The sequence below is a fragment of the Sorex araneus genome, chromosome 6, assembly GCF_027595985.1.
Source record: "Sorex araneus isolate mSorAra2 chromosome 6, mSorAra2.pri, whole genome shotgun sequence".
Taxonomy (NCBI): Eukaryota; Metazoa; Chordata; class Mammalia; order Eulipotyphla; family Soricidae; genus Sorex; species Sorex araneus.
The window spans coordinates 98664037-98687881 of record NC_073307.1 but is presented as its reverse complement, the minus strand read 5'-3'; the positions used below and the strand labels follow the sequence as shown (position 1 = coordinate 98687881).

General features: G+C 50.8%; 1 protein-coding gene across 2 annotated transcripts in view; it reads left to right on the top strand.

The window, feature by feature from the left end:
- Nucleotides 1-22797, top strand: part of SMC1B (structural maintenance of chromosomes 1B) — a 50682-nt gene extending 27885 nt beyond the window's left edge. Inside the window, exons 12-25 of one of the 2 annotated variants that reach the window (XM_004610569.2) lie at nucleotides 161-307; nucleotides 4188-4325; nucleotides 4811-4927; nucleotides 5410-5516; nucleotides 7190-7331; nucleotides 8005-8150; nucleotides 11138-11291; nucleotides 13456-13554; nucleotides 15811-15967; nucleotides 16863-17017; nucleotides 18480-18631; nucleotides 18802-18871; nucleotides 20387-20497; nucleotides 22687-22797. In XM_004610569.2, coding sequence (XP_004610626.2) covers nucleotides 161-307; nucleotides 4188-4325; nucleotides 4811-4927; nucleotides 5410-5516; nucleotides 7190-7331; nucleotides 8005-8150; nucleotides 11138-11291; nucleotides 13456-13554; nucleotides 15811-15967; nucleotides 16863-17017; nucleotides 18480-18631; nucleotides 18802-18871; nucleotides 20387-20497; nucleotides 22687-22797 — 1806 coding nt within the window. The remainder of the gene's footprint in view (nucleotides 1-160; nucleotides 308-4187; nucleotides 4326-4810; nucleotides 4928-5409; nucleotides 5517-7189; nucleotides 7332-8004; nucleotides 8151-11137; nucleotides 11292-13455; nucleotides 13555-15810; nucleotides 15968-16862; nucleotides 17018-18479; nucleotides 18632-18801; nucleotides 18872-20386; nucleotides 20498-22686) is intronic. The other variant, XM_012933226.2, reaches the window with a different exon arrangement.
- The last annotated feature ends 1048 nt before the right edge of the window (nucleotides 22798-23845 follow it).

The following is a 23845-nucleotide window of genomic DNA, read 5'->3' as shown; positions in this document are numbered from 1 at the left end:
TATGGTCCCCTGAGCACCATCAGGAGTAATCCTGAGTGCAGAGCCAGGAGTAACCCCTGTGCATCACCAGGTGTGACCCAAAAAGAAAAAAAAATCATATTATATCTTATTTTGTTCTTTATTTATGGTTCTCCAAGTTAAAATGTTTTTAATTTTGCAGACAGTAGCTCTTGATGGTACATTATTTTTAAAATCTGGTGTGATCTCTGGAGGGTCAAGTGACTTAAAATATAAGGCTAGATGCTGGGATGAGAAAGACTTAAAGAACTTGAAAGACAGAAGAAGCCAGCTAATCCAAGAGTTAAAGGTAAATCCATGTCAAAATTCATAGGCTACTAACTTTAATAATTGTGTTTAAAATTAACTCTTGTAACAAAATCAGAGTTTTTATTGTAAGAACTCTAGCCTGTCTTGAGTTGGAAAATTCAAATAACGTATAATAGAATACAGTAAAAAAGAAAGTGTTTTTTTTCCCTTCCTTCTCTCTAGTGGCATTTGCTAAATAGAGTTTGGTGCCTAACTTCTAGAAATAGTCTCTATATTTATTTTTTATTTTGGGGTTTTATAATGACTTACATAGTATTTACATGGTTTTATTTGCTATCATAACAAGGACGTGTTTTAGCTTTAACTTGTAAATAGCCACTTTATGTTTAATAAGTACTGTCTATACCTTATTGTGTAGCTTTGTTACTTTTACTTTGGGTGGATTTGGGATCACACAAGGCAGCACTCGGCTTACTCCTGGCTCTGTGCTCGGGTCATTCCTGGGGGTGCTCGTGGCGCTGGGGATCAGACTGGGCTCAGTCAAGTGCAAGACACATCCCCTAACCAACCCCTGGACTCTCTGGCCCCGAGGTGTCATTTATTTAGCCAGTTCACAGCTGTCACGGGCATGAATGAATTATTCATCAATAAAGCTGACAACTTTTACATACACACGCACATATGTGCACACGTACATAAATACATATTCCCATGTCTTTGATGCTAGGGATTGAATCCAGATCTCATGCACGAAAGTATGCACTTTACTGTTTGATAAGCTAATGGGAGAGTTAATCATGAATAAGACTAGCTTTTTTCCCCTTTATATAAAAAGCATCTAGAATTGGAAAAATAGTCACAGTAGAAAACAAAATAGGTTTAAAGACACAGTAACCACTTTTTGGAGCCTCTTAGTGAAAGACATACAGCAGCACTGAAAGGAAGGTCTGCCGTAAGCTTGGGTGCTCCAGGGAGTGCTCCAGGGAGTGGCAAAGCCCGAACACAGTGTTGATTGACATATCGCCAAGAGCACCAGAGATAAGGCTCTGTTTTGAGCACTTGGCTTGGCATTTGTGAGACTCAGATTTGAGCCCTAGAAGTGCATGGCACACAAAGTACCCTGGCTGTGAGTCAAAGAAAATATTACAAAACTTTCAAATTTTTGACATTATCTACTTCGGGGGCTGAGAGATAGTATAGCAGGTAGAGCACTTATCTTGCATGCAGCCGACTCGGGTTCAATCCCCAGTATCCCATATGGTCCTCTGAGCACCACCAGGAGTGATTGCTGAGTGCAGAGCCAGGAGTAACCCCTGAGCATCACCAGCTTTGGCCCAAAAACAAAAATAAAAATAAAACAAAGATTTTCCTAAAAGTGGAATCCCCCCAAAAGAAAATATGACAAGAGAGTTATAATTTCTCTTAGCAAATAGAACACAGTGAAAAGCCCCTGAGTCAGATTACTTGTAGTATAGGAATGGAATATAACAAAACGCAAGAGGAATTCTGTGGGCTGGAGTGATAGCACAGTGGGTAGGGCATTTGCCTTGCACGAGGCCGACCCGCGTTCAAATCCCAGCATCCCATATGGTCCCCTGAGTACCGCCAGGGGTGATTCCTGAGTGCATGAGCCAGGAGTGACCGCTGTGCATTGCCGGGTGTGACCCAAAAAGCAAAAAAAAAGAGGAATTCTAGGGAGCCCAGCACAGTGATAGTTTGCTCTACAAGTGTCCAGAAAATACCAAAGATGGTGTTTTATTTTTATGGGCAAAGAGTAGGTTACTTAGGAAATAGCATTGTCATAGCTGGATAAAGCAGTTTTGTGCCTCCTACCACACAAATTCCAGAGACATCAAAAACTTGAATGTAAAATAAAAATTGAGAATAAAAACATCATATATTTTGGGGCTGGAGCGATAGCACAGCGGGTAGGGCGTTTGCCTTGCACCGGGTTCGAATCCCAGCATCCCATATGGTCCCCTGAGCACTGCCAGGAGTAACAACACCTGTGCACTGCCAGGTGTGACCCAAAAAGCAAAAAAAAAAAAGTCATATATTTTAAGAAAAGCTTTAAAGTGAAAATCATACACTGTCAAGGAATTCTTTATAATTTGACATTTTAAAAAAGCATTGGTAGGGGCTGGAGTGATAGCACAGCAGGTGAGGCATTTGCCTTGCACGAGGCCTATCTGGGTTCAATTCCCAGCATCCTATATGGTCCCCCGAGCACCACCAGGGGTGGTTCCTGAGTGCAGAGCCAGGAGTAACCCCTGTGCATCGCTGGGTGTGACCCAAAAAGAAAAAAATATTGGTAGAGGAGCCAGAGAGATGGCACAGCCGGGCAGGTGCCACTTCTGATCCCCAGTCCCCACCAGGAGTGATCCTGGATCACAGCCAGGTGTTCCCCCAGCCCTCCCTTCAAAGAAAAGACATTATAGAAAACTCTAGAAAGGCTAGGCTCGGGCAGTTCACAATAGAAAGTCAAGTAGCTAATAGGTGTGGGAGATGCTCAGCTTAGAATAGACTACTCGGGGACACAAACTAAATTGCAGCTTCTGCCGGTCCAGAAGAATGGGGAGAATAACTTACACCTGCCGATGAAGATGTAAAGCATCGGGTCCTCAGATATTAACCATAGAAATGTGGTGGCTGGGCCGGAGAGACAGTGCAGCGGGCAAGCCCCTTGCCTGCGTGCAGCCGACCCTGCTTGCTCCCGGCCCCGCATCTGGTCCCCAGGCATCGCCAGGCCCAAGTGAGCCCTGAGCGCGGCCAAGTGTGGCTCCTTCCACCCGGTGATGAGCACTCTGAAGAGGTGCATCGAACAGCCGCAGGCCTTCTCCGTAAAACTTTGATCAGTCTCAGGGTTAAGTAACCCCCCCCCCCTCAGCTCTCTGCTTCCAGATTACTGTGAGCCCTGGGGACATCAACAGTAATAGTAGTAATAATCAAGAGTAATAATAGTAATCTCCCACCTTTACCCCCCCCCAAAAAAAGAATTATTATAGCCTTTGGGGGGGGGGAGCAGTTAGTACAAGCTATTAAAATGAAAACATGAGGGGCTGGAGCGATAGCACAGCGGGTAGGTCGTTTGCCTTGCACGTGGCTGACCTGGGTTCGAATTCCAGCATCCCATATGGTCCCCTGAGCACCGCCAGGAGGAATTCCTGAGTGCAGAGCCAGGACTAAACCCTTGTGCATCGCCGGGTGTGACACAAAAAGCAAAATAAATAAATAAAATAAAAACATAAGTACTTTTGACCCATTGATCTCACTCTGGGGAATCTACTCCCTGGAAGTAAAGATCCTAATACTTGACATGTGCAAGTATCCTGCTGGAGCACTGTTTGTTGGGGTAAGACCCGGGAAACAGTGCTCACAAAGAATGGCAGAGCACTTTTGGTGAGTTACACGCTGACGAACATGCACCATGACGTGAGTCTAGAGCTTTATCAGCTGACCCCGGGAGCAGCTGACTGAGAAGAGCAGGAGACAGCAAAGGGTTTTAAGCGTGATTGTAAATTTACAGAACAGGACTGAAGGAACCAGTGTGGGTGAGTATGTGGATTGTACTTAGGGAGGCTGGGAGTTAAAAGACAGAGTCCGTTCTGGAGAGTGTTCGGTCGTGAGTTAGATAGGGGTGGGGAGGGAGGAATCAGGCAAGAAGGCTGGGAAAGTGTCCATCCAGGCAGTGTCCATCCGGGAGTGCCTGTCCAGGAGTCCAGCGGGCACGGAGCTCATGTTCTTCATCCCTGTGCCATGCTTCCTAGGAAGCGCTCACTTGTTTGTTCACTTGCTTCACGGGTGTCGTCCGGCCTCGCCAGGCGACAGCCCCGTCACTGGGTCTTTGGTCAGCCGGGCAGGTGGCATGGGGGGACTGTGGTGGGGGAGCACCAGGCTTTCCTGTTTCTCTTCCTTTCTAGGATTCGATGAAGGCACTCCGAAAGGAAGCAGATTTAAAACAAGTACAAACTCTCATCCAAGGAACTCAGACACGACTCAAATACTCCCAGAGTGAACTAGAAATGATTAAAAAGAAGCACCTTGCCGCTTTTCATCGGGTAATCTAGGCTTTCATGAACTTGATGGTATTTTGTTTTTTTTTTTTTTTTTTTTTGCTTTTTGGGTCACACCTGGCGATGCACAGGGGTCACTCCTGGCTCTGCACTCAGGAATCACCCCTGGCCATGCTCAGGGGACCATATGGGATGCTGGGATTTGAACCCGGGTCGGCCGCGTGCAAGGCAAACGCCCTACCCGCTGTGCTATCTCTCCAGCCCCCAAACTTGATGGTATTTTGAATCAGGATAGAATTTTAGAAATTACATGCAGAGCCATGTAATGTTAGATAATATACCCATAACAGAGGTTATATTCCTTTATTTACTTGATTTTTATGGCCATTAGTCTTGCGACCCAATGTACTGAATTTATCCCGTTTCATAAATCCCTTTTTATTCTAAAAATATATATATTACAATTTTTTACTTTACTGTGTAAAACTAAATGGCCATATTAAAAAGAATTTTTTTTCTCTTTTAATTAGGAACAATCTCAGTTACAAAGTGAACTACTAAATATTGAGTCACAGTGCACTATGCTGAGTGAAGGAATCAAAGAGCGCCAGCAAAGAATTGAAGAATTTCAAGAGAAGATTGACAAGGTCATGGGTGTGATGGGGCTGGGCCATGCTGGAGACCACTGGGTCACTCCAGCAGTTTGGGGGGACCACGAGATGCCAGGAGTGACCCGGGGTCTGGGTGCGAGCTGTGCACGTGTCTTAGCCCCGTGCTGTCTCCCCAGCCCCTTCTCTTCACCTCTGCAGCCTTGGATACAGTCTGCGCTATTGTCACATACACAGTTATATCCTGGCAGTGTGAAAGAACGGCTTCCACGTTTGTCTTGAACACTTTATCAGAGCCAAAGTACTCACATCAATTATGGCCATTCTTACTCATTTTTAGAATAAAAAGTTGGAAAATAAATGAGCATAGTCTATGGTGTTAACAAAAAAGAGAAAGCACTGACTCATTCTACAGTCAGTTTGTAATTAGTACTTGAGAAAACCTTGCTGAGAGAACAGATTTTTAAGTAGTGTCTACATAATTAAAATTGATGATCAAACCAATTCTTCTGAAATAAAAGGTTGAAGATGATATTTTCCGACGTTTCTGTGAAGAAATTGGTGTGGAGAATATTCGTGAATTTGAGAAAAAACACGTTAAACAGCAACAGGAAATTGATCAAAAAAGGTATTTTTGTTTATAAATATTGATAAGCAGATTACAGTATATTATAAATCATTCGGGACTGTGCATGGAGCAGTCTTCATCGCGGTTTATTATCAGTAAACATTCATATTATATGTCTGTCTGGTTTGGGGGCCACTCTCCAAAAACGTACTCTTTGTGTAAAAATTAGAACCGAGGGTCTCCATGTCATCTGGCATGACTCAGTGTGGTGCCGAAGATGGTGCAGAGGTGAGGCGTTGCCTGGGTTGATCCAGCATCTCCCGGCCCCATCCAGCTCCAGCAGAGGGCGCTCCTGAAACAGCAGAGAAGTGCCCATGAGCACTGTCAGGCGTGCCCCCTGTCCACCCCTAAAATAAATAAGACATGTATGTGATGCAAACTCCAGAGATCTTCTGGATTCTTCCTCTAGGGTCCTCGACAGTGGTGCCCGCGGATGCGGTGCTCCACACTTGTGCAGTTGCTCTTCGCTCTCCGCAGGAGTCCATTCTGTGTGCTTAGTAGCCTTGGGCTCTCGGTCCCTGGCCGTCCTGAGTTACAGCTTCAGCCATTGCACAGGCAGCTCTGCGGGGGGTTCAGACGTCGCCCTTAGCGTAGAAACAGTCTTCATCAATTTCTCGAAGTCCCGTTTGACACTAATGGAGAAGTTGACAAAGTGGTGTCAGCAGGCACTCAGGCCCCTGAGCAGGGCGGTGCCGCATATCACAGGAAGCGGGTTCGGTGCTTCCGGGGGCACCGGCATCTTCTCTTCCTTTCAGGTTTAATCTCTATGAGCCTCTGGTCTCTCACTCTGAGCATCCGTGTCATGCTTAAGTGCAGCAGGAAGGAACGTGTTCTTCCCCAGTGTCGCTTTGTGAGTGAGAGCTTTTGGTTTGGGGTGACACCCGACAGTGCTCAGTGCTGACTCCCAGCTCTGGGATCTCCCGGGGACTGTATGTGATGCCAAGAATCAAACCTGGGTCGCCACCATGCTGGGCAAGCAAGCACCTTACCCTCTGCTCTAGCTCTCAGGACCCTAACAATCTAAAAAGATTGACTAAGTAAAATAAAGACTAATTTTACAAAAGCAAAAAAAAAAAAGAGGGAATCTGTAGGTTTCAAAAGATTTAATATGTTGGGGGCTGGAGCAACAGCACAGCGGGTAGGGTGTTTGCCTTGCACGCGGCTGACCCGGGTTCGAATCCCAGCATCCCATATGGTCCCCTGAGCACCGCCAAGGGTGATTCCTGAGTGCATGAGCCAGGAGTGACCCCTGTGCATCGCCGGGTGTGACCCAAAAAGCAAAAAAAAAAAAAAGATTTAATATGTCCACGGCAATACAGATTCTAACAAGTCCAGTTTGTTTGGGTTTTTGTTGTTGTTGTTAATGAGACTTAGGAAATTTGGCAGCAATAGTCACATAATAGTTTATGGTCATTGAAGGTCACTTCATTTTCAGAGCTACAAATTAAAATATTTACATGTGAATTTCCATCATGTCCTTCATATGACTAGTAATGCACTGGGGAGAGTGTTGAGTGAGGAAGCAAGATTAACCACGAATCAATCATTATTAGAGTTGAGTGATAGCAATAGGGGATTCCATTGCAATATTGTTTAGATTTTTTAATTGCCTATAATAAAAATAATTGAAGCACTCTGTATATCACTTATAATGTTTGACTTTATTATGCTAGACTAGAATTTGAGAAACAAAAAACTCGACTTAATGTTCAACTTGAGTATAGTCACAATCAGCTGAAGAAGAAAACGACTAAGATAAACACATTAAAAGAAACTGTCCAGAAAGGTAAAGAAGAGATTGAAAACCTGAAGAAGGTAATCCATCCTGGCCGGAGCGCGCTGCCGTTGGGACGTGATCTCCTTCCCCGAGAGCCCCGTGGGCCGAGGGTGTGGGTGGGCGGGGGGGGGGGGGGGGAGAGAGTTGTGTCTGCAGCTTCAAGAAGCAGATGACTGGGGGCGGGAGGGCAGGGATGGTTCAAGGAGCGACCACTGGGCTTTCACTGAAGGGCTGGTGGAGCCCCGTGACAGGCACGTGAGAGAATCCTGAGTCCTGGCTTGAGCTGCCGCGCTGCCATTAGGCCCGTTGCCAGCCGGTGTTAAAACAGAGCTGGGAGATGTACGGACAGCATCGGCAGCTCTGGGGACCACAGGTGACTGCTGCGTCAGGCAGAGAAGCCGGCAGGGTGGAGGAAGAGCAGGGAGGTGCACTGACCAGTGGGCAGCGGTCGGGAAGTGCCCGAACTTGTGCTGTAGAGAGGCAGTTCCAAGGAGGAAACGGCGAAAATCGCCAAAAAGAGGGCATCTAGAAAATGTCTCTGATTGCCAGTAACAGGGTGAAGTAGGATCATTTCATTAAACACGGGAATGAGAGGCGGTGAGTCGGGAGCGGGCTGAGCTAGCGGGGGCCCGAGCAGGCACAGCTTGGTGGCGGTCTCGGCCTCGTTGGTGTGAAAGGGAGGACGTCTCCAGGGCCAATCGTCTCCTTCAGGTTGAAGAAAACTGTCTGCAAATTGTGGATGAACTCATGGAGGAGCGACAGAAGCTCAAGGCCCAGCTTGTCGCTCAGACTTCCGCCATCGAGAAGGTGCAGGCCCAGATGGAGGAGCAGCGGAAGCAGCTGTTAGCGGTTGACAGGTACAAGCTTAGTCTTTGGGGTAACCCATTTTACAGGCGTTAATGATCGATTTGAACTTAATTACAAGGAAGTCTAATAAGTGAGTTTGTACCCTGGCGGGGCTTTTGCTCACATCGTACTTTGTTTTTGTTCAGGGCCCCACCCGGCGGTGCTCGGGCCTTACTCGTGCTCTGCACTCAAGGTTCACTCCTGACGGCCCAGGGAACCACGTGGGGTGCCGGATGGAGCCCAGGCCTGCCGCGTGCAAGCTGGCACTCCGCCCTCACTTCAGACCTTTCCACTTTTCTCTTTCGGGGGAAAATAAGGAATGTCAGTTATTTAGAGGAAGTAGATCTCTTTGGCAGGTGAAAAAGGGCCTGTGTAGAGCGCCTCACCCACGCCCCAGTGCTTGTGCCTCCTGGGTCAGTTCTCCCCTGAAGGGCCCCATCCCCGCACCACCCGGGGGCAGTAGAAGCCTCAGGTGCAGCGTGTGGGCTGGGGCTGTTTGCCGGCTTAGGGAGGGTCAACTTGGAAGGGACACCAAGGGATTGTTTCTGAAAGGAAGCAGCGGGCCAGGCCAGCTCAGCTCCAGAACTGTTCCAGGCCGTGGTGGCAGCATCTGGTTGGTTAGTACCCAGCTCTGCTCTATGGGCTACACTGTCCACGCCGCTCAGCGGGGGTGACTGACGTCTGTGGCACTTGGGCAGTGCTGGCATCGTGGAGGTGATCTGGAACCCTCTGGCTTGTGTGTGAGTGACAGCAGCTTGCCGCAGGGCTGACCCGGACCCAAGGGAGCTCGTGAAATGGGCAGTGCTCATTTCCTCACTATCTGGGCAGTGCTCAATTCCTCACTATCTACAGAGCTTCTGGATACAGCCAGAAAGTTCTTTATGTACATAAGATATTTTAGTAGAATCAAAGTTCATTTATTTATGATTTTTAGACTCACTTTTGGTTTAAGTAGAAACAGTGCTCTCTTCCTCCCTTCCCTCTTCGACCCCTCCCTCCCCCAGTTCCCTTCCCACCTACCCACCCCTCCACCCCCACTCCCTCCGCCCCATACTGTACTTGGATCTCATGCATGTGAAGCTTTTGTCCTGTCACTGAGCTTATCTCTAGCACCCAAACCATGTCATTCTTCCTTGACTATTTGGCCCTGCTTCTGAGTCCTCCTTAACATTCCACTCTAGGGGTCAGAGCGGTAGTATAGTTGGGAGGGCGTCTGCTGACTTGGGTCTGATGATCCCTTGCGGTCCCCCGAGCACCACAGGAGTAATTCCCGGGTGTCGAGCCAGGAGTAACCCCTGAGCATTTTGGGTGTGACACAAAAAGCCAAAAAAAAAATTTTTTTTAATAAAATTCACATCGTGGGGCCAGAGTGACAGTAGGTCACTCTGGGAGTCACTCTGGGAGTCACTCTTGGAGGGTGCCAGGAAGAGTCCCTGGCACCCTCCAAGGGCCCCCGTGCCCCGCCAGGGGTGCCCCTGGGCCCACGGCCAGGATTCAGCCTGAGCACCACTGGCTGGGGCTGGAAAAAAAAACAATAAAAATGAGAACTAAGGTCGCACATGGTTGGAGGCGGTGAATACGGCTTAGTGAGGCCCCGGGCTCCATCCCCAGCACCCAGGGCCTCCTGGGCACCCACGGGCGCCACTGCGGCAGCCCCAGCACAGCAGGAAAGGAGCTGGGGGGGCAGCTGGGTGCACTCAGCACCCGTGTTTATCTCCACCTGAGCACAGAGCTAGGAGTACTCCCTGAGTACTGTCTGGTATAACCCAAAAAGAGAGAAAAAAATCTATACACTGTGGAGGCCAGAGTGATAGCACAGCGGGGAGGACGTTTGCCTTACACACAGCTGACCCGGGTTCGATCCCCAGCATCCTATATAGTCCTCCGAGCACCACCAGGAGTAATTCCTGAGTGCAGAGCCAGGAGGAACCCCTGAGCATCGCTGAATGTGACCCAAAATGCAAAAATTAATTACTAATAAAAAAAGCACACTTTCTCTCAGCCTCCTTTTAAAATAGAAGCTATTACCGCCTGGGACATGGCTAACACTTGCCTTGCTTGGGTGAGACCTTGGGTTCAAATTCTGACCCCAAAAGGGTGCTCAAGTATTGCAAGGAGCAACCCTTAGGCTCCCAGCTGGAGTAGCCCCCAGCGCGGCCAGGAACGACACAAAACAAAACGGAAATGGTATTTGAAAGCGTTGGCGGGTTACGTTGCCTGGGAAGACTTAACGGGGCAAGTCGTCTCTTATGCTGAGACCTGGGTTCCGAAATGCAGAGCTTGGGCGGGGAGCTCAGCAGTCACGGGGCGGGCCCTGGGCACAGACACCAGGCTCCATCCCCAGCACTAGAGAACCGAAAGTAGAAAACAGTAATAAAATGCAGAGTTACATGGAGAGACAGGTGGAACTTGGAAAAATTACAGACTGACAAGGTAAGTGGGGAAGTGTTGTGTTGTTGCTAGTCTGATGAAAATAATGTTTCTTATTGAAAATATTACTCTGGATTAACTATGATTTTTTTCCATGAATTTTGAAGTTTAAATTATAAGCAGCAATGAGATCATTCTAGAACTTACAGTGGTCATAGGGGAAATAATGTTTGTTTTCTTTTTATTTGGTCATCGTGATATCACAGTCACCTGTGGCTGGCTTTCAGGCCTGCGATGTTTCAACACCAGTCCCTTCACCAAGTCCCCTTCCCTCCACTGACGCCCCCCCCCCTTCCCCGTTTACTTCCCATCCTGCTTTTGTAAGAGGCACACTTTAAAAATAAGTTTTTTGCAGTGTGATTTCAGCACTGTTCCTGAGAGGGTTTCTACACGATGCTTGGCCGTCTTCTGCACCGCTGCCGCCTCTTCCCTCGGCCAGGGGCCTGGCCCCCTCCCTGAGAAAAAGTGTTTCTTCTTCTAAGTTTGTAACACGTGCTTTTCTTCCCGGCTGCCAGCTTACATAATGAGTAAGATACAGTCAGGTTTTCATCGCTACCATTCTTTACAGGGCCGTGGGGAAATGTCAAAAAGAGGTCATAGTCGTTCAGAGTTCCCTGGAACAGAAACGACTGGAGAAGCACAACTTGCTGCTTGACTGCAAGGTTCAAGACATTGAGATTGTCCTCCTGCTGGGGTCCCTGGATGACATCATTGACGTGGAGGTGGGTATTTCAGTGGCGCTGGGGCTGGGCCTTGGTTGGTCCTAGGTCTTGGCACTGCAAAAACAGTCAAACATAAATCAGTAAAATCCCTGCAGCTATGTCCAGCTGCTTGTGTTAACAACACAGGTAGGTCGAGGCAGGAACACCCCACTCGGTGGACTTCGGGGAGGCCGGTCTCCACGGAGCTTCCTGCGAATAGAGCAGAAGAGGGGGGCCTAGGGTGACGGGCCCCCGGTGAGTGGGTCAGCCTGTGGTGCCTGGCACCCCGTGATTAAGGGCAGCATTCCTGCCATGGCCTCAATCCAGCTCTCACTTAGGAACCTTCTAGATGGTTCTTCAGTGTGTCCATCAGGATTGTGAAATTATTTTCATTTCTGTTAGCTTCAAAGACTTCGTTTTCATCATGAGGTATTTCCAAATAGATATTAACACCTTAAACGGATTAATGTTGATCGTCATCTAAGAAGTGGGTATCAGAGAGATAATACGGGGTAGGGCGGCTTGGGCATTTACCTTACAGGCGGCCAGTCCGGGTTCAGTCCCCAGCACCCCATATGGTCCCCGAGCCTGCCAGGAGCGATCCCCGGGCACAGGCAGGAGCAAGCCCTGAGCGCCGCTGGCCGTGACACAAAGCCGTGATTGTTCCCTTCACGACGGGGAGTGGGGGCTTGAGGAATAGAAGCCACCGCCCTCAGGGACGATCACACTATTCCTTCTGGTCCCAAGGACGTCACCGGGCTTGGCGTGGCAGTCACAGGGTGGGGGATGAAGGGCTGCTTGGGGTCCTCACTGGCCCAGCAGGGCTGAGGGCGGGCTGTGAGGCCCGGCGAGGGCAGCAGCTGGGAGTGTCCAGTGGCGCTGCCTCACGGCAGTGGCCGCATGCACAGTTGTGTCGGGGATCCCGAGAGCACCAAGACTGTCAGAGTGTTGAGTCCGGGATCACTCCCAAGTCTCGGGCACAGGAACAGCATTGCTGAACTGCAGCATTAGACGCAGATTCACGGTCTTAATGTACACGTGAAAACATGTGTTCGACATGCATGACATATTACACAAAAGTTAGACTTGATTTTTAAAGGTTGGTTTGCACCGAGAGTGTCTAGAAAAGAGAGAATCACAAAGGGGATGTTTTTCCTCTGAGTCTTAGTTTTTATTATTGTCCAAATAGATGCTCATGTATTTCTTTCTTTAGAGTGACGTTTGACTCTATTGAAATATTTTGGAAATATTTTTGGAATTGAAATATATGTTGGGGCTGGAGCGATAGCACAGCGGGGAGGGCGTTTGCTTTGCACTTGGCTGACCCGGTTTGAAGCCCAGCATCCCATATGGTCCCCTGAGCACCGCCAGTAGTAATTCCTCAGTTAAGAGCCAGAAGTAACCCCTGTGCATCGCCGGGTGTGACCCAAAAAGCAAAAAAAAGAAAAAAAGAAAGAAAGAAATATATGTTGTCTGTCTTTAAAGTATTTTTTGTGATGGACTGGGGCGACACTGCAGCGGGAGGGCACTGGCCTTGCATGCAAAAGACCCAGGTTCAATCCCGGCACCCTAGATGGCCCCCTAGATGGCCCCCTAAGCCCACCAGGAGTGATCCCTGAGCACTGCTGGGTGTAGCCCAGAAAATACGTATGTATAAATGTATTTGAGTCTGTGCTGCCACGGCTAGGACCCAGGTCTCCTGTGCAGGGCCTGCACTCCCCACTGACCCCCCTCTCCCTCCCCTGCCGTTGTTACTCCTCCAGCTGAGCAGTGAGGGCTGCCCCCAGGCCCCTCCCTCCCGTGCTGGGGGGACCACAAACAAAATCAAATAGGAATTAAATTGCCGGGTTTGCTGGTGAGACTAAAGAAGTAAAATGGGCCAGGAAAGAGTACGGAGGAGAGATGGAGCGACACAGACGCCTGGGCGGAGGGTCCAGCACTGGACACGTGCTGCTGAGGCCAGGGGGCCGCTGGCCGGGCCCGAGTGAGCACAGGGGAGGGGCAGGAAGCGGGGAGATCTGGAGACCAGCTCATCGTGGCCAGCGCACCGCCCCACGGCGACAGGGACAGGACAGCACACCGCCCCATGGGGACAGGGACAGGACAGCGCACCACCCCATGGGGACAGGGACAGGACAGCGCAGTGTTCCCGCAGTCCAGATGGGCAGAGGCTTGTGTTTTCCAGCTGGGCACTGAAGCCGAGAGCTCCCAGGCCACAACAGACATCTACGACCGGGAGGATGCCCTGGAGGTGGACTACAGCTCCCTGAACAACGACTGGAAGGTGAGGGTGCGTCCGCGCGGCCCCCAGACCGGCATTGCACGATCCAGGGCACACGTTTAGGAGCGACCCGTTTCCTGTCTCTCAGAAATGGTGCCAGTGGGCCCTGCCTCAAATGTTTCCGTCAGCATCGTTCAGTGACTCGGTGGGGCTTGAGAGGCCCCACCCTCTGGCTTGTGGGGCGGTGGGCAGCCTCACTCGAGCCCCCCTCGGGGCCTAGATGGGCCAGAGACTGAATCTGCCCCCGGCCCTGCGCTTGGCCTCCAGGCACAGAAACTACCCCCACGGCCAGAGTCAGATCCCCAGGCGGCAGCAGGGTTGGGCCTCTGGGTTGAGGGCGTGACCTCCACCCTCGGTTCCCAATTCCTAATTTGCTTTTGCAGAAAAGAATCTCAGGAGACAAATAGTGAATTAAAGAGTTTTACTTAGCAAAGTCTGAGAGGAAAAAGGAGACAGTGGAGGCAGAGTTGGAGGGAAGCCACCGCCTCAGCGAGGCCTCACCCCTGTGTACTCCCCTTGTCCCTCACACGGCCGCTGCTGGGGAGGCGGCCCTGACCTTCCCTGGGAGCCCGGGAGGCAGTGGTCAGTGACGGGCTTGGTCCGCAAGGCGGAACTAGAGAATGGGCCGGCAGCCAGTCCCCCGCGGTGCCCACACAGCACTGGATTTGTTGGACTCTGGTTTGGGAAAGAGCCTGGCAGTGCTCAGGGATCGTTTCTAGTGGGCTCGGGGGACCGTAAGGGGTGCGGGGATTGAGACCAGGAGGCCCTGTGAGGCCAGTGCCCGCCCCGCTGCGCTCTCACTCCGGGCCCTCTAGTGTACCTTGATGGTATTTGTGGAATCTCTTGATAATCAGAAAAAAAAAAATGTGTCTTTTTTATTGTCTACTTATTGCTTTCTTGAAGTGAATTTAAAGACAGCACTAAGTAGACATCCCACAAATACCATCAATTTTAATCCACTTTAAGTTGATTTGTATAAGTGATAGGAGTTTTATATCCACTTTCATAATTTACATGGGAATACCTAATTTAGTGCTGTTTATTATAGAGATTTTTCTTCAATGAGTGTAATTCTGTGTGAAATATTAGTGATCATGTATGCTTGGGTTTATTTTAGTGCTCAGTTTTTTTCTGATTTTTATGCTAGTACCATCCTGGGGTTTTTGTTTATTATATATATTTTATTCCTTTTTTTTTTTTGGTGGGGAGTGGGGGTGCGGCTCCCATACCTGCCTGTGGTTGGGGCTTACTCTAGGCCCTGCTCTCAGGGTCAGTCCTGTGGGGCTTGGGAGACCGTTGGGGTGCCAGGGGTTGAATCTGAGTTGACTGTGTGCAAGGTAAGCACCTTGCCTACTATATTATCTCTATCCTCATTCCATATTTTGAAGTAAATTAAGATGAAAAAAATATTTAAAAACTTGAACAGTACACTTACAGTACTGTACTGGAGCACAGCGGATAGGACGTTTGCCTTGCATGTGGCCAACCCGGGTTCAAGTTCTCCGCCCCTCTCAGAGTGCCCGGCAAGCTACTGAGAGTATCTCGCCTGCACAGCAGAGCCTGGAAAGCTCCCCGTGGCGTATTCGATATGCCAAAAACAGTAACAGCAAGTCTCACAGTGGGGACGTTACTGTGCCCACTCGAGCAAATCGATGAACAGCGGGACGACAGTGCTACTTAGTGCTCTCATATATCAATGTTTCATGTTTCTGGGGTTTTTGCTTACTATGAACTTTGACAAAGGTATAAAGAATCTTTTTGGGGGGCGTTTCTTGGGGGTGCCACCTAGCATGACTCACACTTCTGGCTCAGGGCTCACTTCTGGCAGACTCAGGGAGCAACATGTGTGCTGGGGACCGAACCTGTGTCAGCCTCATGCACAGCAGCCCCCTGCCCGCTACACTGTCTGGGGCTAAAATCTGGTTTCTAGCAGGTACCTGTCAGTTTACTCCCCCTTTCCAGTCTCCACAGGGAACTCAGATCTCACCTTTCTCATGTATTGATCCACTTTTCCTGGGAGGTCTGGAAAGTTCTCCTGACAGGACCTGCCTCTCCTCTTCCTCCCTTTCTCCGAGTCGGGAGCTCTGTCAGCCCTATAGACTGAGAGCGGACGCTCCGGCGGTCATGGCGGTGTCGCCTGGGTATCTGCAGCCAGATTCAGACACGGAAAGTGAAGTGTGTCCCGGAGCGTCCACCCGGTGTGGGGGTGGGGCCTGGGCACTCCACAGGGGCAGCACCTGCTGATCTTTGCGGCCACAGGCTCTGGAGACCGACAAGGAGGTGGAGGCCCAGCTCCAACTCCTGCTGCAGCAGGTGACCGCGCACGAGGACATTCTGCTGAAGACGTCCGCCCCGAACCTCAGGGCCCTGGAGAACCTCAAGACAGTCCGGGACAAGTTCCAGGAGTCCACAGACGGTGAGGCGCGGCAGGGGCGGGGAGGGCCCGGGGCTGGGGGCGCCCCTGCCCTCGCCCCACTCCTGTACTTTCCTTTCTTGTGCATTGAAGTACTTAATCATATCCTTTTTGAACTGTCCTGCTTAAGTTTAAAACCAGGTATATTGACTATTTTAGGACACATTTCCCCCCATATCAGTGTAATAACTTATTAAAGGTACCGTGTCAGAACTCCTCAAGGCTTTTTGGGTTTGTTTTTATTTTTTAATTAGCCCTGGTAGGAAAAGAGCTCATTGTTCTTTTTTTTTTTTTTCTTTTTTTTGGTTCACACCCGGGGGTGCACAGGGACCACTCCTGGCTCTGCACTCAGGAATCATTCCTGGTAGTGCTTGGGGGACCATATGGGATGTTGCTGAGAATCAAACCCGGATCGGCCACATGCAAGGCAAATGCCTACCCACTGTACTATCACTCCAGCCCCAGGGCTCATTGTTCTTAAAAGCCATGTTCTTGGAATTATAGCTGAGGTATTCTGACGGTAGATTTTATTAAGATAAGCAAACTGAAAACCTTTTTTTTTTTTTTTAAATATTTTGTGCCTTGGGGCTGGAGTGATAGCAAGCACAGCAGATAGGGCGTTTGCCTTGCATGTTCCATGTGGCAGACCCAGGTTCAATTACCAGCATCCCATAGGGTCCCCTGAGCACCGACAGGGGTGGTTCATGAGTGCAGAGCCAGGAGTGACCCCTGTGCATCTCCGGGTGTGGCCCAAACAGCAAATATGTGTGTGTGTGTGTGTGTGTGTATATATATATATATATGTGTGTGTGTGTGTGTACATATTTCGTGCCTTAATGTGGGAATAGGAGAAGCCCTTCAGTGGTTCCCAAAATTAAGAACATTGATTCTCTCTTAGCTTTTGAGGCCAGCAGAAAGGAAGCCAGGATATGTAGACAAGAGTTTGAACATGTGAAAAAAAAGAGATACGATCTTTTCAGCCAGTGTTTTGAACACGTCTCGATCTCCATCGACCAAATCTACAAGAAGCTCTGCAGAAACAACAGTGCCCAAGTATGTATATTTCTTCCCTGAATATTCATGGGAACACTGTGTTACTGGTGGGATGTTTTTCGGTGGGAAATAGGATAAACGCTGCTGCAGCAGGTGACCGCGCATGGAGACGTCCTGCTGAAGACGAACTTGCGTGGCTGCTTCTACGGCAGGCACCATGTGCTCGGCCCGGCTCTGCCAGGCTCTGGGCTTGTTCTTTGGTTGGCTGGGTTGGAGGCTACACGTAGCCAGTGCTCGGGGTCGTGTGATGGCAGGGGTTGAGCCCCGTCTTCTGCATGCAGAGCACACGCTGCCGAGGTATCTCAGGCTCCTCTGGGCCTGTTTTCCTGCCTGAAATTGAGGGGGCTGGATGATTTCCTTTCCAGGTTCTCTTGAGTTCTGGGATTTCTCTTGTTTGGACCTAATCTGACTGCTTGGAACCACCTGGCAGACGCTGTCGTGACGGCAGCGGGGGGAGAGGGTAGTGAGCCTAGCTTCAGCTGGCTGTGCTCTGAGCTTTATTTTTGGTTTATGGGAGGCCACACGCAGTGATGCTCAGGGGTTACTCCTGGCTCTGCACTCAGGAATTCCTCCTGACAGTGCTCAAGGGACCATAAGGGATGCTGGGGATCAAATCTGGGCCCATTGCATGCAAGGCAGACGCCCTCCCCTCTGTACCCAAGGCTCTGGCCCCAAGGACCACCCTTGAGTGGTCCACGAGATCACATGGAGTTCCGGGGATTGAACCCAGGTCCGCAGCATGTGAGGCAAAGCGCCTATCTCTGTACCATCTCTCCAGCCCCTTAGCCACTTTGTAAACAGCTACAACGCACTCTGGAGGTCACATACTTTTGACGGGGGGGCGGGGGGGAAGGAGGTTGAGCCACACCTGGCTGTGCTCAGGGCTTACTCCTGGCTCTATACTCAGGAATCTTTCTGGCAAGGCCCAGGGGACCGTGTGGGGTGCAGGGGGTCCAACCCAGGCCGACCACCTGCAGGGCAAGTGCATTACCCACTGTACCACGGCTGGGGCCCTACCAGAGGCTAGTGTGAAGCCCTGACAGAGCATCTGAGTGAATGGCTGCTTCGGTGTTGTGGAGCCGATCAGAAAAAAGGAGCAGGTGGGAGGCAGCCCGAGACCGGCCGGTGATTCTAAATTAGCCACTTACAGCTTTAACCTGAAGGGTCTTCTTCTCAGTAGACTAAACTTCAGCCTGAGCTCCCTGAGGGCAGCTGCATCTGTCTAGTCGGGGCTCTGAGGGTTTGCTGAAGGAGACTGACCCCCGGGAAGGCCTGCGCCTTTCTGTCCCTTCAGGTGTCCCCTCTGCCCCCACACAGACACGCTGCGCAACACAGAGCTAAAACCATCACCCGGGCAGTGACGAATACGTAACCAAGACATAACTAATAGAAGACCTTGCAGCTCCAGCTGGACGGTGCCAGTCTCTTTTCTGACCCACTCAGCAGACGCCCTGTGTTCCAGGCATTTCTGAGCCCCGAGAACCCGGAAGAGCCATACTTGGAGGGAATCAGCTACAACTGTGTGGCGCCTGGCAAAAGGTTCATGCCAATGGACAACTTGTCAGGGGGAGAAAAGTGCGTGGCCGCCCTGGCGCTGCTGTTTGCCGTGCACAGGTGAGGCTGTCGTGGGTTCCCCCGGAGGTGCGGGCAGGGACTGGTGTGCAGCCCTCCTCGGCAGGGTCAAGACAGTGGAGGTCTGGCACGCCAGTCGGGCTCACCGTCAGCGACTCCGAGAGTCCACCCTGGTGGTCAAGGTGTCATTTACTTGTTCTTCTCCCCCCCAGTTTCCGGCCTGCTCCATTCTTTGTTCTAGATGAGGTGGATGCAGCCCTGGACAATACTAACATTGGCAAAGTAAGTTTCTGCTCTAATTTCCAGTAGAATGTCTACGATTCAAAGACCCTGAATAAGGGAGTTAGTAATTGATGATTAAAAATAAGATTGAGTATCTAAAAACATGGCAACATAGGACAGTCGACGATGCATCGTGCAGGACAGTTGCCTCTGCCCGAGGCTCCCTGCAGCGGGCCTAGGAAAGATGCACAGTTAAGTGATTGCGCGTGTGGACTGGAGACTCCAGCAGGCCCCGCACTCCTTCCCCGAGACCACACTTCCTGGCCACAGCGCTGCATCTTTCCTCGTGGCACTTACTCGGGACACATTCCTTTTTTGAGGTGCTCACAGCACTGGCCGAGGTGCTGCTGGAGCCAGGAGTTAACAAGATTGTCAGGATGACACGTGGCATGTACATGTGGGGCACGGATTCCTGTGACCAGACTTGCACAGCCAGTGCTCTTCCCCACAGTGCCGTCTCCAGACCCACCTCTCCACGCCTGTGTCCTGCTTTTTTCCTTTCTGGGGGAGGTGCACCCAGAAATGCTCAGGGCTTACTCCTGGCTCTGCTCGTAGGAATTACTCCTGACAGTGTCGGGGTACCCAGTTGGATGCCAGGGAGCGAACCCAGGCTGGCCACATGCAAGGCAGGCACCCTCACCACTGTGCTCTCGCTCCAGCCCCGTTCTCCTGCCTTTTGTCGTGACACCAGGGGCTCCCACATGCTCATCGAGGCCTGTGTGGGCCACACTTCTAGCTGTAGTGCCCACACGCCTCACTGCACCAAGACCAAGCAGACTGTGGCACGTTGGGGACCCTGCCTGCAGGTCTGTGCTCAGGGTAAAGCCCTCATGTGCTGGAGCCGCTCAGCTATCCCCCGGCCCGTGGGTCACTCAGGTCAGGGGCGCATGCTTTGAGTGCAGGGATCCAAGTCCAGCCCCTGGCACTGCGTGTCCCTTCCCCGAGCACCTGGCCCAGCCCTGGAGCCCTCCCTGTACCACCAGGTATGGCCGGGTAGCCTCCAGCTACTGCCTCTGGACACTGCTACGCCGAACCAGGAACGGATCTCTCCAGCCTGCTTGGCCAAGCATGGCTGGAATGGCTCCTAGGCCTGAGTATTGCTTAAGTCTCCCCAAATGTCTTTTAAGAAGTTTCAGATCAGAAACTGAGATTTATTACTATTTTAAATACTGGTTTGATTCCTCCATCCCTCAGAGAGTCCGGCAAGCTACCGAGAGTATCCCACCCGCATGGCAGAGCCTGGCAAGCTCCCGTGGCGTATTCAATATGCCAAAAACAGTAACAACTCTCACAATGGAGACGTTACTGGTGCCCGCTTGAGCAAATTGATGAGCAACGGGACAACAGTGCTACTTGTTTCAAAACCTGACCCTTCTCTATGGCTGCAATTGCAGTTACTGGTTAGCAGAGGCAATGAAGTGCCTTATCACTTAAAACGGGCAGAACTTCTGTCCCCAGAATCTGAACTTGAGGCCTTTCCTTGAAGATAAAATGTTGCCCTATGACGTTTCCCAGGTATCAAGCTACATCAAAGAACAGACTCAGGAGCAGTTCCAGATGATTGTCATTTCCCTGAAGGAGGAATTCTACTCCAAGGCAGATGCGCTGATCGGCATCTATCCTGAGGTAAGACCCCAGAGGGGAAGGCATTTGCTTTGCGTGCAGCACCCCAGGTGGTCCCTCAAGCCCCTCTAGGAGTCAGCCCTGACTATCACTGAGTGTGACCCAAAAAAAACAGTAATACGAGTGGTGAGGTGCCTTGCATGCGGTCGACTCACACTCAGTCTCTAGCACCATCTAAGGTTCCCCAAACCAGGGCCAGAGATAGCACAGTGGAGAGGACACCTGCTTTGCACTCAGCTGACCCTGGTTCGATCCCCAGCATTTTCTATGGCTTCCTAAGCACCTCCAGGAGTGATTCCTGAGTGCAGAGCCAGGTACACCGCCCCCCACAAAAAAGGAGGAAACCCCATGAAGAATGATCCCTCAGAATAGAGCCAAGAGTGAGCACTGCCAGATATGGTCCCCGAACAAAACAAAGTTATTACTGAACTGTTCTACAGCAGGACCCACTCCACTGGTTTAACACACATTGGTGCAGGAGTAGCCCCTAGCACCACCAGGTGTGGGCCCCCCAGCCCAACCCCCACAAAGACAGAATGTATGATAGTTTGCTTTATAAGTAGCACATAATAATTTACACAAGCAGACCATTAATACTGTTTTACACTTCTGTAATACTGGATGTTTTAACCAAAACTAATTTAGTGTGGTAGTAATAACAGGGAACCCTTTCTTTTCTAAAACTACAAAAAAAAAAAAAAAAAAGACTAGAAACTTTTTTAAGACAGTGGTTTCTGACTCTAGTCCACAGACCAGTGCCGGTGTCCAGTTTCCTATGGGTCCAAGAAAGTCCTGTTTACCACATCTGGATAAAAATTCCATCTTTCAGTAAGATTTAGGGCTAGCATGAATCTGACTATAAGATTCAGTAAGCTCAAATGCTAAGTACATGCTTTGCAGGAGGCCTGGGTTTGATCGTTGGCATCACATGAGCACCAGGTCAGGAGTAGCCCCTGAGCACTACTGCGTATTGTCCCAAAGCAGCAACAGAAAGTCAGCTTTCAAAATACCAGGCCAGGATGTGAGGGTGATCCGGCTGCAACATCTGTTGCCCCGTTGATCACCAGGGTTCATTCGGCTGACCTGGCCAGTAGGCGGGTGTCCCCTTCCTCCCTTATCGCTCCATGTGTGTCCCGCCTGAAGCTTCACGCCCTGTCAAAGAGGACGGCCTCCCCAAATTGAGATGGACCGGTCGTCTTCAGCTGAGGACATCTGAGTAGCTGCGCTCCTGGCCAGAACCCAAACAGGCTCTCAGAATTCCAGGCCAGGAACATGGCTCAGCAGTAGTGTCAGCCTTGCATGTCTGGGACCTTGGGTGTGACGCCGCCACGCACGTGCGCGCACACACACAACACACACAGAGAAGAAAAACTAATTTCCAAAATGCTATTTGTTTTGTTTTGGGGAGAGGGAGTACACTGGATGCTCAGGGGTCAATCTTAGGTCAGTCGTATGCAAGGCAAACACCAGCACACAACAGGAGAGAAATGGCAGTCCTCAAGGGGAGGAGAAAGGCCATTTCCTTCGCCCATGCAGGGTCTCTGCTGTGTCCCAGGGTCTCGGGCTGGGCTAGAGAGTGCAGGGGTCAAGCCCTTCCCTTATACACTGCAGGGCCCCATTCACACGCAGCACTGCCTCACCAGGAATGACTCCTGAGCAGACTCAGTAGCCCGGGAGCACCACAGACCCCAAGGACTGGCAAAGGCAGAGTCACAGGGAACAAGCAGGCAAACAAGGGCATTAGCAGGTGCTTCATGCAGATGCCCACGGGAGCACCCTGCAGTGAAGCCAAAGTGGAGTTAGGAGGCTGAGCAGAGCCACCCATCCATGGGACAGGAAGGCTGACGGATGCTGTTGTAGGACAAGGACTAAACGTTCGAGAGGCAAGTGGAGGGACAGTGGCCAGAAGCTTCTGGGCCTGGCACCAGGTGCACTGTGAGGCGCCTGGGGTTGAGTGTGGCGGGCTCTGCCCTGTTCTGTAAATGGGAATTCCCTGGCAGCGCTTCTCATGTGGCCCGGCCCCAGGAGCCAGGAGCTGAGGCCAGGGGTGCATCTGGGTCCCTTATCCCGGCAGACAACTGGAGATGCCAACCGTAGGTGTCATGGTTAGGTGGCGCTTCAATGCGCCTCCCCCTCCCTGCTGGCCTCCTGGGCAGGGCCGCCTGCCTGCTAACCGTCTCCTCTCCCTGCAGCACGGCGACTGCATGTTCAGCCAGGTCCTCACCCTGGATCTCTCTCAGTACCCTGACACAGAAGGCCGGGAGAGCCGGGAGAGCGGCAGGAGACAGCGCCAGTCCCGTTAGAACTAGGAGGGCCACATGCAGCTCTGCAGCCTGGGCTCACCTGAGGGAAAGCTGCACGTTCCCAGCACAGAAGCTCCACTTCCGCTCCTGCACTCTCCAGCCCAGCCTGAGACCCTGGGACACACAGGCCAGCCCCGTGCCAGGAGGAGAGTTCGCTTTGGGCTTTTTCAAAAGAAATTTTTGTACCACATTTTTAACTTCCATTCTGTGATCTAGTCAGGCTATTTTACATTTAATCTTTAAGAGATTTCTAGGGTGTTGAAGCTAGGGTTTAAGTTAAATTGTTTCAGAAGAACAATGACAATATTGAAAATGTTATTAAAAAAATTAAAGTTCTAATGTTAAATGTCTCCACAGAAGAAAAATGTAAAAATGAAATTTAATTCTCTAAATAGGATTTGTGACAAAAGAAATGCAAAATTTTTGCATTTCCAGGTAACCACACACCCCTGCCCCCAGTGCTCCTGCTGCAGTGCCTGAGGTAGAGGGCAAGGAACACACCGAGGTGCTGCGGTGACACTGTGGCCACACAGACAGGGCAGCTTTGGGCCCAAGTGCTAAGCCAGGAGTAGATGCCAGAGGCATGGACTCCTGTGACCCACAGAGTGCACCCAGAGTGCTCAGACACACATTTGCTTCCCGATCACCCCCCAGCTCACTCAGTAGTTTGTCCTTTCTGCTGACCGTCCCACCCAGAGACAGGTCATGAGTGTCCCCAGTGCCCAGGAGTTCAGTGGAGAGACTTCCAGTGGGGACAGATCTATTTGCACAGAGCGCCCACGTTCCTGAGATCCCAAGCTAGGCAAAAACCCAGCTGAAAACCAGGGTGCTGAGAACATGGGGTCAAGACTGAGGTCTCACAGCCAAACCTGACAAAAGAACAGCCAGTTCTGCATGACAGCTAAATGCACGTGCCCGTGGCTGGGGCGCCCTGGGGCCGGCAGTGAGCAGGTGCCCAGAGTGTGGGGTGGAAGCGGGAAGGGAGACTGGCAGGCAGCAGGAGCCCTGTGCAGCTGTGTCCTGCAGGGGGCAGTCTGCTTCTGTCGGA